At 46.9% G+C, this 17,668-nt stretch overlaps 1 protein-coding gene across 3 annotated transcripts in view; it reads left to right on the top strand.

The window, feature by feature from the left end:
* The first annotated feature begins 212 nt into the window (after positions 1-212).
* Positions 213-17,668, top strand: part of DPYSL5 (dihydropyrimidinase like 5) — a 90,176-nt gene continuing 72,720 nt past the window's right edge. Inside the window, exon 1 of one of the 3 annotated variants that reach the window (XM_067703477.1) lies at positions 213-332. In XM_067703477.1, the coding sequence (XP_067559578.1) occupies positions 262-332 (71 nt within the window). In that variant the 5' untranslated portion in view covers positions 213-261. Of the gene's footprint in view, positions 333-899; positions 1,079-17,668 lie in introns of those variants that run through there. The other 2 variants (XM_067703479.1, XM_067703478.1) reach the window with 2 other exon arrangements.

Here is a 17,668-nt window from a genome sequence, read left to right as displayed (position 1 = left end):
TACTGAAATAACAGATAAACGGTGAAGGACTGAGAGGGAATCAGGGAGGTTGTAAAGGCATGGTGATCCTCTCTCTTTTTTAGACTTGTTGATTTTGTTAAATTCTGTGTGTATTCAAAACGTGAAGAAAAAAGGTGACGCTAATGTAAATTGAATTATAAAACACTTACAGAGTCTTCACCACGCCCTGAAAGGAGGTGTCAGAAATAGGACAGGCAGCTAGACCTGAGAGCTCTGGATGGAGAAGCGCTGGCCGAGATTATGAACTCCGGGTTCCAGGCCCCAGAGGGTGCAGATGCGAACTTAGGCGGCCCCGAGTGGCCGTCCACGTTGTACGTGAGAACATTTTCTTACAACTACACCCCCGCCCTCTCCACCCTGCAATTCAGCCGGGCGCCCATTTCGAAGGCGTCGGACTGGGTCTTGGCGGGAACCAGGCGGCCTTAGCCCGGCCTGCAGGGAAGGGGAAGCCCGGCAGCAGCCCGGGAGAGGCGACTGGGGCATTGTTTCAGCCCCTCGGGTGGGGTCCTGCAGGGGGAGGGGAGGCGGTAGCCGTCCCAGGGGACCCGTGCATCAGCGCGTCCAAGCGCCCGGGCTTTGTGAAGGGTCTTGAGTCACCATGGAAATCCAAAGGAACGCGGAGAAGGGCGCCAGGAGGTCGGTGGGTTCTCCGGCTGCGTCCTCCGTCCCCTCTCGGACCCTGGCCCTGCGGCAGGGCCTGTCGGGAGTTGTAGTCCCAAAGCGGCAGCCGCGAGAGGCGCCGAGGATGCCAGGCGCCGCCGGTCCCCGCCTCTCCCTAACCTGCTAGCGAGAGGTGGGGAGCTCTGGGGAGGAGCCGTCGCTTCAGTGATTGGCCGAGGACGCCTCCAGCCTCCACCCAAGACCCCTCCCCTGCTCGCGGCTTCTGACTCCAGCGCCCGGCGCGCCAAGGCGGCGATCGAGCGAGCGAGCGAGCGAGCGTGCAGCCGCCGCCGCCCCGAGCACCCGCAGCTCCGGCGCCGCGGCGAGACCGGAGGAGAACCCACCGACCGACGGACCCTCGCAGCCGCGGCATCCCGGAGGAGTGGGTGATGGCGGGGTGGGCGGTGGGCTTATTCTCCCCGGGCTGGGACATCCATCTCACACAGTCTCTGTTTCTCTGGGAGGCGCACAATAGGGCCGGGGTCCGGGTGCGCCTAGGGGCCCGGCTGCGGGGGACGCGGCGGGAAGTGTGGTTTGGGAATGGCGGCAGCCTTCCCGGGCTAAACTGGGGCCCGAATCGGTTCCTCTTTGTAAGCCCACAGAGCTCCCAGAGCGCCGAGCGGTGCCTTGTTCATAGTAGGCGTTTAATAGGTGCTCGTGGGATTGCAAAGAACTGGGGTGAGGAGGCAGCTTGGTTGAAGGGGGTTCACTCCTAGCACACAGTAGACGCCCAGCCTCAGTCGTCGAGGCGCAGTGAATAGCTGGAAGGCTGGGTGGGGGCTTGCTGGCCGTGGGCCCGTCCGGCCCCAGTCTTAGATCGGCGCCGTCCTCTGCCCCCACCCCCATCCGCAGACACCCTCTGTCCCTCTCCCCTCCGGGTTGGGGTTTGCCCAGCCTGAACCGGACTCGGCGGCCCGTCCACCCGTCCGGCTAACGGAGCGGACGCCTGAGGACGATTCGCCAGCCGCCTCCGAGGCACCTGTCTGAACGACAAAGGCCGCTTTTTTGCCGCCCGGCCCTCTCGGCGGGCGCCAAGCTGGGTCCCTTCGCTTGAGCCCAGCGCGGGAGCCCTTCTGGCTGCATCGATCTTGGCGAGCGAGAGACGTCGACGCCCCAGGCCCGGGGAGGAGGCAGGAGTCCGAGCTGGAGAGAAGCTGGGATGGAGAGAGGCGGAGGAGAGGCCTGCGTTTGAGCATAGATGGGGGAAATGGGAGATAGGGAAGCTGGGTGGGGACAGGTGACTGGATCTGGGAAGAGGGGTAAACTGGAGACTAGGGTTTGAGAAGGAAAGAGAAGGGTCTGAGGAGGGAGGGACGGAGCTTGGAGCAGGTGGCGCGAGGCGAGGCTGGGGCTGACGAAGAATGTGGAGGGGAGGAGGGATGCTGGAGGGTGGAGACTGCCTGGGTTTGAGGCGGGTAGACGCTGGGGAGGAGGAGACCAGCGCGGTGAGGAGGAGGGGTCTTCCTGGGGAGGGACGTCTCCGGTGAAGGGAGGGGCAGGCAGCTGGGGTCGCGGGTCTCGGGCCTGAAGACCCTCAGCTCTGGCGATGGGCCTGGCTGTCCTGTGGCTGGCTGGGCGTGGCTCTTGCACCGGGCGACGGACCCAGGATGGCGGATCCGGGACCGAACTGGCTGTCCCCGCGAGGAGCTTTGTCTCCCGGCTTGACACCAGCCCGTAGGGACTCGTTTAGGGTTTTGAGATAATCCGCAGCGCCGCAGGCTTACCCTTTTCTTCGCAGAGCTGAAAGGCTTGGTCCAGTGGCAGATGCTGCCAGGGAGGCAGAATGAGGGACGCCTCCCGCCCGAGAGACCCGGAGAACAATAGCCGACACTGGTATCCGCCCGACAGCGAACTAGGGCCGCCCCCCCACCCCAGAAATGAAGTGCGCACTTTTCTGGTGCAGAAAATGCTCCCGGAGAAATCACAGGGCACGTGCTCGTCTCTTGGGGTTTGTGTTGGGGAACCGAGCCCCGCCGTTAATTCCCTGGTGTGAGTCGCGCGTCCCCCTAGACTGTGGCACCGGCAGACAGACGCCGCCCCTGGGTTTGGTACCTTCTGGCTGCGGCACCGCCCCCTGCCCCTTGCTGTTGACCAACCACCAAGACGGTCTGGGGCGACCTGTGGAAGTTGCCTCGGTACTGAGCGGGCTCCCTGAGTAGCCGGCTTTGTCTGGCGAGGCGGCCCACCTCGAAGGTCTGCTGTGTGTTCCTAGAGGGAGTAGTTAGGGCCGGTGCGGACTGTGGTAAAATGGGGAGAAGCTGTCGTGGAGATTACCCGCCACGGGTGCCACTCCTGGCCTTAGAGCCGGCAGCCAGGGGACTAGTGCTTCCCTTTGCCAGTGACCACACCCAAGCCAGCTTATCCATCCTGCAGTTTTCGCTGGTATTGTCTGATGACCTAAGACAGGGATGGCTCTATGATAAGAGGCATCTCCTTGCCCATGGGAAAGCAGATGGACAGAAATGCAAACACAAAAAGGGGTTCAACAGAGCTTTCCATGCACTCATAGTCTTGCTTGCTGTCTAAGCATCTTTCACGCCGTGCGCAGCGTCTTGACATGTGAAATGACAGCCAGAAAGTAGCATTCTGTTTGATAGGTTTTCTTTGATGATTGTTTAGCTGATATTAAAGGTGACTCTTTAGCATAGATTTATACTTTTAAATGGTCATTCATTTAAAAAAAAGAAAAACAAAAAAAAAGCAAGGCAGAAGCATTTTTGTTCCAGGAGTGGAGGAAGCTTGGCTAAATGACAGTCAGAGCATCATAGGACAAATCGGTGTGACATATTTGGCATGAAGTTGACCAATGAGCCTTTCGGCTCTCTTAGCCTAGCCTTGAAACCTCTAGGTTTTACTCAGCTTGATGCATAAGGTGAGGGACTGTGATGTGACTGTTGGCTCTTGCCCACAACGTATGGTTGCTGCCAACGTGAGGTCCTCCTATCTGGGCTGTACCCAGTGGCAGCAGCAGTAGGCTATATCCTGCTGCTTTTAAAGGATGGTGCTTTGAGGAGGTGCCTCTCAGAATTTACAAAGGACTAGCTGGAATGTTGTTCATTGGATGTGTTCAATTAAATTAATAGACCTATCTATCTCCAGAGTGAGTGAAAACCAGGAATCTCAGTATTAGAACACCCAAAATCTGATGCTGAAAGTTTTTTCTTATGAAAAAGCTCAAATGGGAAGTGTGTTTTCATGTCATTTCCCAAAGGAAAAGTTTCAGGAGGGAATGTTTTGTTGGTTTATTCTTCTTGAAGGAACTTATGGATTTAAGGGTGTAATCCTGTGAAAGCACTGTGTGAATATCCAACCCAATTTTTTCCCCATGGGGAGTCAGTTCATAGATGAGGGATGCCAGTATGACCAGCCCATTTCTATGGGGAAGATAGAGAGAAATCAGCACGCCCCCCTCCCACCTCCTGTGACAATGCCTGGGAGACAGAGGGGAGAGACCAGTGGCTCCAGAGAAGGACTTTATGTACCCAGAATTCCAGGGTGCCCTTGGGGAGCTCAGCTAGGTATAGAAAAGATGTTCATGGGACATGAACAACTGGCTGTTTTCAGCATAGCCTCTCCAAGATGTAGATGTAAGCCAGAGTGGTTTCAGTATTCTCAATGCACTGCCCGTTTCCACCTCTGGAAACAGTTACTCAGGCAACTCTGCACAACTGGCCAAAATCTGGTTTGAAGACTTGGTGTGGTTTCATCTGTGGTACCTCCACCTCTCCTTGTCCTGCCATGGATATCTAAGAATTCTCCCTCCTTAATAATAATAGCTCCTCTGACACAGAATTCAGCTCCAGGGAACTGTAGGCCAAAGGCCATCACAACTGTGGACAAACCTCTGGGGTAAATTAGGATTTAGATAAATATTGAGAGCCAGAGAAGTTGGCATTATTAGCAAAGAGTATGTAAGTTATCCTTCTGGTGTCAAAACTAAACAAATTCTGATAGAATCTGATCCTGTTCATACATTTTTGTTTTCTGAGCTATAAGAAAATTTTTTCAGAAAAGTCTTCTAAGACTTAGTTGACAGGAGCTCATAGAAGAATAATAATATAGGAAATCTTTGTCAGTGTGAGAACCTGTAGGGAGAAGTTGGTATAAAATAAAGTCAAATGAGAATAACAAGAAGGTGTTTGATTTTCTTGCACTGCTAGTGAATAAATAAGACGTAATTTCAAGATCACTTTGTCTTAAATTTTTTATATGAAGATGAAAGGTTCAAATACTGTGGTATGAATCTTTAATGAACTTTGATATATATGTATAAAAGCAGACACATTATATACTTTAACAAAAAAAATTTGTGAAAGAATATTGTATATGGTTTGTTCTGTTTCAATCTTCAAAATTTCTTCCATTTAAAATAAATGGACTTAACCATAGCATCCCCTGACCCTCCCATACCCTCTCATCAATCACAGCCCAGTTTTGTGCTCATTCCCTTGTCTCCTCCCACCTCGACTCCCTCCTCACAATCCAGACTCAGAGACAATGTACACAGGAGGGAGAGCCTTGGTCTGAGCCAGGAAGCCTGGGGTCAAATCCGAGCCCTGCCACTTTCTGTCCGTCTCTCCTTAGATGAGTTATTTTTCTCTCAGGGACTCAGTTTCTTCTTCTGTACAATGAGGTTTATATGAGTTAATATATGTATAGCACTGAGACCAGAGTCTGGCACCTAGTAAGTGCTCGATACATGTTAGTTAGCACCATCAGCACCATCGTCATACCCTTACCCCAGAATGTGTGCCCATAAAAACATTTTGATTCCCCATTTAATCTTTCATCCGGGGCAAGCCGGTGCGGATATCACCAGGGTCTGGGGCAAGCTGCTGTAGGGATCGATAGTGGGAACAGAAAGAATGATTAGGACACCTTTCTGAAGCTCCCACCCTTATAAATAGTAGGAATAGCTCTGTGCTGAGTCTGAGCCTCTTTAAACACAGCTGTTTTGAGCAGCTGAGAACTTGCAGAGTTAAGAATGTTCCAGAAGTGCTCTGACCCCAGCTTTGCCAAATTGTCCCTGTGTATAGAGTTGGCCTGGCAACTCACCCTGCTCCTACACCATCTAAAGGACAATCAGGCGTCCATAACTGGTGAGACGCTGTTGTTCCGAGGATGTTCTGTTCTTGGTGTGGGAAAGAGCGATCATGTTTGGTTGGTGGCAAGTTGTTGGGAATAAAAATTGTTGAGTTGATTTCTTAGCTCAAGTTTTCCAGCTAAGAAATAAACTTGGCAGCACAGAATTACTTATTTAACAAACATTTTCAAAACACTTAACTCTGTGTGAGGGGTTGTTCTAGTTCCTGTGAGTTAAGTACGGTACTGTCATTATTCCCACTTTACAGATGAAGCAACGGAGGTACAGAAACCAGCCAGCTAGAGAAGTGGCAGAGCCAAGCTTCGAACCCAAAGGGCCTGCTCAGAGTCTGTATAAGTCGAGGTTCTCCAGAGAAACAGAACCAATAAGGATTGGCTTATGTGGCTGTGGGGGCTGGCGAGTCTGATGTGTGTAGGGCAGGCCAGAGGGCTGGAAGCTTTCATGTGGGAGCTGAGGTTGCATGGGCCCCATAATGGTTAGTCTTACGGCAGAATTTCTTCCTCTGGGAAACCTTAGTTTTTCTCTTAAGGTCTTTCAACTGATTGTATGAGGCCCACCCACATTATTGGGGAAAATCTTAAAGTCAACTGACTGTGGATGTTAACCACATCTATAAAATACCTTCCCAGCAACACGTATAGATGTGTTTGATTGAAAAACTACTAAAACCTAGCCAAGTTGACACAAAAAACTATCACAGGGTCCGTGCTTTTTTTTTAATTAATTAATTTATTTATTTATTTTTGGCTGTGTTGGGTCTTCGTTTCTGTGGGAGGGCTTTCTCTAGTTGTGGCAAGTGGGGGCCACTCTTCATCGCGGTGCACGGGCCTCTCACTGTCGCGGCCTCTCTTGCTGCGGAGCACAGGCTCCAGACGCGCAGTCTCAGTAGTTGTGGCTCATGGGCCCAGTTGCTGCACGGCATGTGGGATCTTCCCGGACTAGGGCTCGAACCCGTGTCCGCTGCATTGGCAGGCAGACTCTCAACCACTGCGCCACCAGGGAAGCCCCGGGTCCGTGCTTTTAAACACTACCCCAGGATCAGAAGCTTACTTGTTGGGTATAAGATTTACAATAAACTAAAGAATTTAGCAATGGGCTATTTATCCCACTGCAAAATGGTGGGCCTTACCTTGTTGAAAATAGAATTTGGACCTCTTTTTTCATCCATGTAGCTTCTAGCACAAAATAATGCTCAGAGCAAGCATTCAGTGGATAATATTGAAAGAATGACCAACCGGAAGATTGAGATGATACTTTACAGGATTTTCCAGCCACTGAGACCTCTAACTCCCCACTTAAATTTAAAATCATTTGGCCCAAGTGAGGTTGAGGTTTTATGAATGACTAGACTCTCTTGAATCAAAACAAGAGAGGTACTTCCCTGGTGGCCCAGTGGGTAAGACTCCACGCCTCCACGGCAGGGGGCACATGTTCGATCCCTGGTCAGGAACTAAGATCCTGTGTGCCGTTCAGTGCAGCCAAAAAAAAAAAAGACAGGAGAATATCTGCATTCTGAATTGACCTCCCCACCTCCCAACATCTACCCATTTTCATTGGCTTTAGCAAAGATTTTTGGACCTGTCACTGCCTCAACTCCTTGTGAATGTGTCCTGTACACAGTAGCAGTGCCCAGGACTCAGTCACACCATATTTGTGTCCCTTTGTTGTCCACTGACAAGCATTCCCTTTGTTGATTTCAAATCCGCCATGGGCTCCCTCTAATTTCTCAGGCCTTTGGTCTTTATTCTCCCTGCTTTTGTCTGGTCCTGTCCTTCCCTTTGTCCTTCCGCAGAGCATGACCACTATTTATGGAGAAGTCGCCTCCTTTCCCATTTTTAGCGCTTCAACCAGATTTTCGTCTTTGTAGATCAATATATTCATTCTGTTATAAAATTCAAATGTAGGGCTTCCCTGGTGGCGCAGTGGTTGAGAGTCCGCCTGCCGATGCAGGGAACACGGGTTCGTGCCCCGGTCCGGGAAGATCCCACATGCCGCAGAGCGGCTGGGCCCGTGAGCCATGGCCGCTGAGCCTGCGCGTCCGGAGCCTGTGCTCCGCAACGGGAGAGGCTCCAACAGTGAGAGGCCCGCATACCGCAAAAAAAAAAAAAAAATTCAAATGTAGCTCCCAAGTTTTTCATTTAATGCCTTTTTGCTCCTGTTTCCAACAGACATGAAACTCAACTTTAAGAAAGTTACTCGGAATGTTTTAAGTTTGGCATACTGCCAAATATTTGGGCCACACACATACATAAAACAGTAACATTGGGGATTGAGAGTGTATTTTAAAAATATTTTTATTTTATAAACTTTTTAGTAAAGTATAACACATACAGAAAAGTATACAAATCGTAAGTGTATAGCTTACTGTATTTTCACAAACTAAACATGGCCATGTCATCAGCACCTGATGAAGAAACAGCTTACCAGTGCATATCCCAAAACCCCCCTTAAGTCCCCTCCCAGTCACTGCTCTTCCTCCAAGTTCTCTGACCCCTATCAGCATAGGTCAGCTTTGCCTATTTTTGAACTTTTTATAGATGGAATCATATAGTGGGTACTCTTTCAAAAAGGGGCTTCTTTTGCTCAGTGTTACGTTTGTTGCATTTTATATGCTCATTTTCATTGCTATATAGCATTCCATTGTCTAAATGTACCACAATTTATTTATCCATTGTGTTGTTAATGGGTATTTGGCTAGTTTCTAGTTTGGTGCTATCATGAATAGTGCTGTTGTGACCATTCTAGTACCTGTCTTTTGTGAACAAATGTGTGTTTCTCTTGGGTATATAGTTAGGAGTAGAATTCAGGTCAAGGATATGCATATGTTGTGTTTTAGTAGACCACACCAAATAGTAAGATTAATGGTGAAATTTTTTTTAAAAAAGTCAATCCCAAGGCATGCAACGCTGTGATTAAACTGTTTTTAGAAGCCCTAAATGCTGGCATAATTTAGTGGCTTGATCAGAGGTTGGTTTTCAACTCTTATTCTTCAGCAAAAAAATTAGAACTTTAGCTGTGTCTGACTGTTCTACAGTAGCTGAAGTGAACATTTCTAAACTAAAGACCAAGGATGTGCTTCAGCCTTGGTCTTGCTACAGCAATTTCCTTACTCCTGTTTCTTAAGGAAAAGCTGAGAATCAGATTATAATTGCAACATGGGTCCAGAGATCATTCCAGAGATGTCCTGTCAGCCTTGAACAAGATTAACAAGTGAGATTTATTCGGTTAACTATTTTGGATTTCTTGTATTGAGTCAAATAGCAGTTGTGAATTGTGTGATTTCTGTGGCTTAAAAAACGCCTCAAAAGTGTCAGCTTGTAGGGCTTCCCTGGTGGCGCAGTGGTTGAGAGTCCGCCGCCGATGCAGGGGACACAGGTTCGTGCCCCGGTAAAGGAAGATCCCACATGCTGCGGAGCAGCTGGGCCCATGAGCCATGGCCGCTGAACCTGCGCGTCCAGAGCCTGTGCTCCGCAACGGGAGAGGCCACAGCAGTGAGAGGCCTGCGTACCCCCCACCCCCCCAAAAAAAGTGTCAGCTTGTAATTGCAAAGTTCATATTTCTTATTTGGGAATTAGAAGTATAGCATCTCATTTTTTGTGGGTTTTTCTAAAAAGACTTAGAACGCACATGTTATGGGGGGTGTTAATCTTATTTATTTATTTTCTTTTTTTTCTCTTTGTAATTGAAGTAGAGTTGATTTACAATGTTGTGTTAGTTTCAGGTGTACAGCAAACTGATTCATATATATATATGTATACACACACACACACACACACATATATTCTTTTTTCAAATTCTTTCCCTGGGACTTCTCTGGTGGTCCAGTGGTTGAGACTCTGCGCTTCCACTGCAGGGGGTGTGGGTTCCATACCCGATCAGGGAGCTAAGATCCCACATGCCACGTGGTACGGTGCCCGCCCACCCCACCCCCCCAAAAAAACCAACCAGATTCTTTCCCCTTATAGGTTATTATAAAATATTGAGTATAGTTCCCATTACAATGTGATTATAACAGAAAAACCCCTGCAACTACTGAAAAACGATAAAGATGAGGCACAAAGATATGAGCAGTAGCCTCTAACCAGATTGTGGATATGGGCAAACCCATCTCCTCTCCACAGCTGGTCTTCACTGTTGGCCCAGGAGAGACGGCAGCGATAAGTTTGGCCAGTATAGATCAAGAGCAGCGATGTAGGTACCATTATAGGATGATGGTAATGAAACCTTTGCCACCAAAGGAGCATAACAAGGCAGTCATGAATTCCTAACTTGGCTGGGTTTTGCTTATGAGACCCATTCACAGCCCAAGTTGTTCCTGATAAAGAATATTTTCCTGTCATGTGGCCTTTCATGTTTGGTATTGGTCCTCATGTAACCAAGTGAGTGAGATCAGATTTATCAGTGCTTTAAAACCTAGATTTACTGCTTGAACTCTGAGTCCCTTAAGCACTTAGATATTTCATAGCTCTTTTAATATAGGATTTAATTTTGTTCTTTAAAATGTATATTCCAATATTTAATCAATTATAAAACCACTTTAGACCATTTTGCTAATACAGCTAGTGTAATGTTTGCGTTTCATCAAATCCTTGTCCCTATACTCAATGTAATTTTTACAGAGGTGTAACCACAACATGGATACTATTTTGTATTTTGTTCTGTCATTAGAAAAAAACTTTTCTGTGTCTCTACCTAATTTAGAAATGTAAACTTGTAATTGACTGCCTATCATTTCATTGGAATGTACTATATTTAAACATTTACTTACTGATGAACATTTAGATTATGTTCGATTTTTATATTTTTATTTATTTATTTATTTATTTATTTTGCGGTATGCGGGCCTCTCACTGTCGTGGCCTCTCCCGTTGCGCAGCACAGGTTCCAGACGCGCAGGCTCAGCGGCCACGGCTCACGGGCCCAGCCGCTCCGCGGCATGTGGGATCTTCCCGGACCGGGGCACGAACCCGTGTCCCCTGCATCAGCAGGCAGACTCTCAACCACTGCGCCACCAGGGGAGCCTTATTTTTTAATAAATTTATTTATTTATTTATGGCTGCGTTGGGTCTTTGCTGCTGTGCGCGGGCTTTCTCTAGTTGCCGAGAGCAGGGGCTACTCTTCGCTGTGGTGCGCGAGCTTCTCAAGGCAGTGGCTTCTCTTGTTGCGGAGCACGGGCTGTAGGCACGTGGGCTTCAGTGGTTGTGGCACGTGGGCTCTAGAGCACAGGCTCAGTAGTTGTGGTGCACAGGCTTAGTTGCTCCACGGCAATGTGGGATCTTCCCGGATCAGGGCTCGAACCTGTGTCCCCTGAATTGGCAGGCAGATTCCCAACCACTGCACCACCAGGGAAGTCCCCGATTTTTAAAATTTTAGATAGTGTTTACATCTTTGTGAAAATCACACACATGATTTTATTACCCAGCTGATAATATGTTTTTGAAAATTGAGATTCCCTTAAAAAAAGCTTTTGGTGTGGGGGATGCAGTTTCACTCATAATACCTGATAGCTCTCACGTAAGGAGAAATGCATAAATGTGTGTTAATTCCTTGAAATGCATAATACGTGTCACAAAGTTCCCTGATCAGAGAATGCCTTCTAATCGGACTTAGCTGGCAAGTTGTTTATCAAAGAACTTGTGTAAATGTAGGAATAAAATTGTCTGAGATAATCAATCATTTTACAAACAGGACATGTAATAATAATTTGGAGCACAAAGGACTCCAAGCTAAGGCAATTTTACCAATAAATTCTGTAAAATTGTGTTGTCTCAATAGCAGGTAGCACCAAAAGTTGGCCATAGTGAAAAAAATGAAAGTTGCAAAGAGATGAAACAGTTATGAGAAGCATCCAATACTTAGTTAAATTCTAAATATCTGCCAGTAGAATGCCAATAGCCAGGACCAGAAATGGCTGTTGGAGCAGCCTAGCAAGCGGGAGAGGTTTGCTAACCATCCAGTAACTGGACTTAAGTTGCACTGAGCTGTTATTCGAGATGGGCTCAAACCTCCTCTCACATATTTCCTGAGTGCCTGAAAGGAGCAGTGTAATTTCCAGGAAGGAGCTTGCACGTGGGAGAGAGATGGGGTTTGAATCCTGACTCTGCTACTTTCTAGACGTGAGAGATCTTGGACAAAGTCACCTAATCTTCCCAAGCCTCGGTTTCCTTGTGATTTAAAGGGTTGTTAATATCTTTCTCATAGGTTTATAAGGAGGACTCAAGGGAAAACATGCAGGGAGCCTGGTGGGTACGTCGTAAGCACTCAGTAAGTGGAGCTAATGGTATTCTCTAGGTGCTAAAGTTAGGTGCTTTGAGCTACATGAAGGTATAGAACAGTATTGTCAAAGTACATGATTGTCAAATGAACAGGCTGGACAATAGGATAGCTGGTGCAGAGGGAATAGAGAGCACCTGAGAAGTTCAGTCACAATGGTTCAGGTCCCTCCTCTGTACAGTGAGGAGATGGAGACTAGATTCTATCGGCAGCTCTGATCTGTGACAGCCATGCTATGTTGCTGCTGAGACTGTCACAATTCCTTCCCAGCTCAAACCAGCAGACTTGCAGTTTGGCACCATCTATCAAAACGAAAAGTGCACACACCCTTTAACTGAGCAGTACCACTTCTGGGAATTTATCCTAAAGATGTACAAGTATATGTGCACGACGAAAAATAGGAAGGGATATTATTGCAGCATTATTTGTACGAGCAAAAAAATTAGACCCAACCTAAATTCTCAGCATTGGTGAGCTAGTTAAATACATTGTGATCCATCCTTACAAAGAAATATTATGTAGCCATTTGAAAAAAATAAGGCAGATAATTTCTGATCTGATAAAGAACAACATCCAGTATATATCAGTGAATAGAAAGGAAAGCAGGCAGACCAATATTTAATGCATGTTTGCCATTTATGTGATATAAAATATATACATATATGCTTAAATATGCACAGACTCTCCTTGGAAAGAAACACAAGAAAATCCATGATGGTGCTTGTCTCTGGAGGAGGGGACTGGGGAACATTGCACTATTGCTATAGTTTTAAATGTTTATCATGTGTATATTTTACCTGTATAAACAATAACGATAACTTGGCAGCCCTGGTTGGTTCTGGCTCACCTCTCAGAGACTCGAGAAAACTGGAGAAGTGTAGAATTCTGGGCCTCATGCTCAGGGCTTATGTTCTCATATGGACTCCCAGGTGGAGGACCCCTACATAAGCCTGCAGAGTAGGGCTTTCAAGCCTACTGAAGAGACAGAATGTGCAGCCCGTTCAAAACAAGAAAGGCTTTGGGGCAGGAAGTGAGGATGACGTACTACTGCTGATTGGCAAATAGCATTTCTGATATTTTCCCTCGTATTTATTTTTATTCAGGGAAATTTGATTTAAATCTTAGGATGCAGAAGATGAGAAGCACTAATGAGGCATCATGAACCTCCCACAGCGCTGCGTGCATGTGCTCATTCCTTCATCCCTTCCTTCAAAGAATAGGTGCTTACTGAACACCTACAGTGGGCCAGGGGTCAACATAGGATATTGGGGCTAAAAAAAACCTTAGACAACATTTAATCATTTCACAGAGGAGGAACCTCCGGGGCAATTTAACTTCCAGTGAGCTGTACCAGTGCAGGCAGTTTCTGGTAATTGCCCTTTCTGGTCTCCAATGACAGGTTAAGAGACCTCTGGATCCTCCTGGAGAATCAGTTCCCTCGTGTAGAGTAGAGTGTTGGTTCCATTCTGTTTTGCATTCTGGTTACTTTTTGGGCATGTTTTCTCTGTAAGGGCTGTGAAGGCAAACTCCTGGGTTCATACCTTTGTGTGATCTCTTCCTGTGACTTGCTTTTAACCAATAGAAGACGACAAAGATGATGGGGATGTCATTCCCATGACTGTTACGTGATGTAAGACCCCGTCGTCTTGCTAGCAAACTTGCTCTAGACGCGCAGTTTGATGAGCAAGTGGCTGTGCTGGGAAAGCCCACTTGGCAGGAGATTGGGTGGCCTCTAGGAGCTGGGTGGCCTCTAGCTAGAAGCCTATGACCATAAGGAAATGAATTCTGTCAACAACCTGCGTGAGCTTGGAAGTGGGTTCTTCCCAGTCAGACCTCCAGATGAGAACACAGCCTGTCCAACACCTTGACTGCAGCCTGTGAGGCTCTAAAGCAGAGAACTTAGGGCTCCTGGCCCACAGAAAGGGAGGCAATGAAGATGCGTTGTTTTAAGCCACTAAGTTTGTGGTAATTTGTTAAACAGCATAGAAAACAAATTCACATCTCTCCTGCATCACTGTTTCTAGTCCATGTTTTCTTCACCCGTTTTACCCCATGAACCCACTGCTTCATTTGTTTATCATTCTCTTTCTGAGTCTTTGCTCGCCCTCCCCCCGCCCCCCGACTCCTGACTTCTGGGAGATAGAGGTGGACAGCAGCTGTGCTCTGACCCCGACAGGGCTGATGGAAGTCATCAGGCTAGTGGGCACTTCTGGCCCCTGTGGTGGAGGTCCAGCAGAGTTGGGGAGGGCGTTTTGCCCAAGTTGGTGGGGAGGGGGGACTGGGATAGAGCTCTGCCTAGGAATGTACTTAGAAAGCAGTCGTGGAGGTAGTCAACACTCCATTTTGTGGCCCTTTTCAATGTATGTAACCTATTCCAGAAGTTGTTTCAGCCTGTCCTCCATTGTTTTTGTTGTGTTTTGTTTTGGTGGTGGAGAGGGTGCTTGTTGAGGGCATTCTCCCATTTTAGTCCCTTTTTTGGACCATACCCTGGAACATCTGGCACATCCACTCCGACCTGTTTCTCGACTTACGGGTCAGGCTGAAGTGTCCATTCTTTCCTATTACTGCTTCTTAAAGCTGGCGCTGCAGGCTTAGCTTGAAGCACCTGATGCAAGTTTGAAATAGCTTTGAAGCCTTTTTAACAGCATTATTGAGATGCAATGTAAATACCATAAAGTTCACCCATGTAATGTGTACAATTCAATGATTTCACCATTCTCTAATTTTTGAACATTTCCATCATCCAAAAAGAAACGCTTTGCCCCTAAATCACTTCCCATTCCCCTCCCTGACCCCAGCTCCTGGCAACCACTAAATCTACCTTCTATCTCTATAGCTTTGCCTATTCTGGACATTTCATATAAATGGAATCAAATGTGGCCTTTTGTGACTGTTTTTTGTTTTGTTTTGTTTTGTTTTTTAATTTTATTTACTTATTTATTTATTGGCTGCGACGGGTCTTCCTTGTTGCGCGCGGGCTTTCTCGAGTTACAGCGAGCCAGGGCTACTCTTCGTTGCGGTGCGCGGGCTTCTCATTGCGGTGGCTTCTCTTGTTGCGGAGCATGGGCTCTAGGTGCACAGGCTTCAGTAGTTGTGGCACGCGGGCTCAGTCGTTGTGGCTTGCAGGCTGTAGAGCACAGGCTCAGCAGTTGTGGTACACGGGCTTAGTTGTTCCGCGGTATGTGGGATCTTCGCGGACCAGGGCTTGAACCCATGTCTCCTGCATTGGCAGGCGGATTTTTAACCACTGCGCCAACAGAGAAACACCTTTTGTGACTGTTGAAACTTCATTTTTTTTAATCTCAAAAAAATAGGGACTTCCCTGGTGGCGCAGTGGTTGAGAGTCCGCCTGCCGATGCAGGGGACGTAGGTTCATGCCCCGGCCCCGGTCCGGGAAGATCCCACATGCCGCAGAGCGGCTCGGCCCGTGAGCCATGGTCGCTGAGCCTGTGCGTCCGGAGCGGGGGCTCCACAAAGAAAAAAAGAAAAAGCAGGAACTTCCCTGGTGGACCAGTGGTTAATACTCCACGCTTCCAGTGCGGGGGACGCAGGTTCGATCCCTGGTCAGGGAACTAAGATCCCACATGCGTGGCCAAAAGTTTTTTTAAAAAAAAATGCAATATCTGCACCCTAGTCCACAATCTACCCTTTTTTGTTTTGATATAAATTAAAGAAATATATATTTGGTCGTCATTCCCAATTCCTGGCACAGAGTTCGTAAAACTCTTAATTTTCTGAGAGATTGGTGTGAGAGGAGTGTCTTGCTTTATTCATAATAAGCCCCTTTCCACCTTCCCTGAGCTTATGCTAATAAGGTGACTCAGAGGATGGAGCTGGTTGTCAAGGGAACCAACTAGATGATGGAGGTTTGGAACTTTCAGCCCCACCCCTCACCCCTCACCCCACCTCCAGCGAGAGAAAAGGAGTTGGAGATTGGGTTAATCACCAAGGCCCAGTGATTTAATCACTCATGCCTGTGTAATGGAACCTTCATAAAACCCAAAGGAGTTTAGAGAGCTTCCACACTGGTAAACACATCAAGGTGCAGGGAGGGTGGTGCACCAGAGATGGTATGGAAGCTTCAAGTCCCTTCCCCACACCTTGCCCTGTGCGTGCCTTCCATCTGGCTGTTCCTGAGTTGTATCCAGTAATAGTAAGTAAAGTGTTTCTCTGAGGTTTGTGAGCTGTCCTAGCGAATTAGCAAACTCCAAGAGGGCATTGTGGGAACCCCAGATTTATAGTTGGATGGTCAGAAGTACAGGTGACAACTGGCATCTGCAGCTGGGGACAATCTTGTGGGACTGAGCCCTTAGCTTCCAGAGTCTGCACTAGCTTCCGGTGGTTAGTGTCAGAAGTGTTGTGAATAGAGAAACAGTTTTCCCTTGGATAGTACCACAGGTTTTCAGCCATTCCCCATTGATGGGCATTCAATTTGTTTCCAGTTTTCTGGGTTTTTTGCCCTACCAGCAGTGCTGCAGTAGACTCTCTGTACATGTCTCCTTATGTTCTCGTGCTTTTTTGTCTGTGGATGGAGCCCTATGAGTGGAGCTGCTGAGTCAGAGATCTTTTTAAAATTTTAATAGAGGCTTTCAGACTGTTTCCCAAAAGTGTGTAATAATTTGCATTTCCATCAGCAGCGCCTACGCAACCTCTCCCAACCCCCACCCCTCCTCCCCCAAGTCCTGCCAACATCAGGCATCACTCTGGAATTTTTGCCATTTCTGATGGATATGAAGTGGCACCTCATTATGACTTTTATTTGCATCTCCTTGATTACTGGTGAGGTTGAACATCTTTCTATATGTTGTGGGTCATTTAGATTTGCTCTTCTACATATCACTTATCCATGTCCTGTGCCCATCTTTCTCCTGGTTGTATTTTTCTTATCAATTTGTAAGAGTTCATAGCCGTCATATGCACTAAACATGTTTTCTCAGGCTATTTATTGCTTATTGACTTTATTTCTATGGTATGATTTTTATATCAAATGAGATCATCTTCTGTAATATCACATTTAAAAATTTTTATAAGGTCAGAAATGTGACTTTTCTTTTATGGCTTCTGGGTTTCTAGATTGACGTAAAAGGTCTCCCCTGCTTCTAGGTTATACATGTATTTTCCTGGGCTTTCTTCTAATATTTTTAACTGTTTTATGTTTTACATGTAAATAAATTCCAGATGGATTACAGATTTGGGTATAAGCTGTAAGGTAGGGAGCCAGCTTAATTTTCTTCCAGACAAATAGCCAGGGATGCCAGCACCATCTATTATTAAGTAAATCATTTTTCTCCCTGCTGAACTGAAATATCTCTTTTGTTGGATTTAATTGAAATCTGCTACCAATTGCCTTACTCTTTTCCACTTCTCTGTCTAATCATATGCTGATACCGTACAGATTTAATTACAGTGATTTCATATAGTATCTTTTATTATTTCTAAGGAAGTCCTTTACCTACCCCACAGTATCCCTTTCCATAATTTTCTTGACTCTTCTCAATTCTATTATTATCTGTTTCAAAATAAACCCTTTGGGAATTCTAATAGGAATTTCATGACACTTATCTATTAATTTTGGGATAATTGACATTTTAAGATATTAGCTTTTCCTGT

This window comes from Pseudorca crassidens, chromosome 14 (assembly GCF_039906515.1).
Source record: "Pseudorca crassidens isolate mPseCra1 chromosome 14, mPseCra1.hap1, whole genome shotgun sequence".
Taxonomy (NCBI): Eukaryota; Metazoa; Chordata; class Mammalia; order Artiodactyla; family Delphinidae; genus Pseudorca; species Pseudorca crassidens.
Note: the sequence above shows the minus strand (reverse complement) of the source record. Positions and strands in the feature narration are given on the sequence as shown.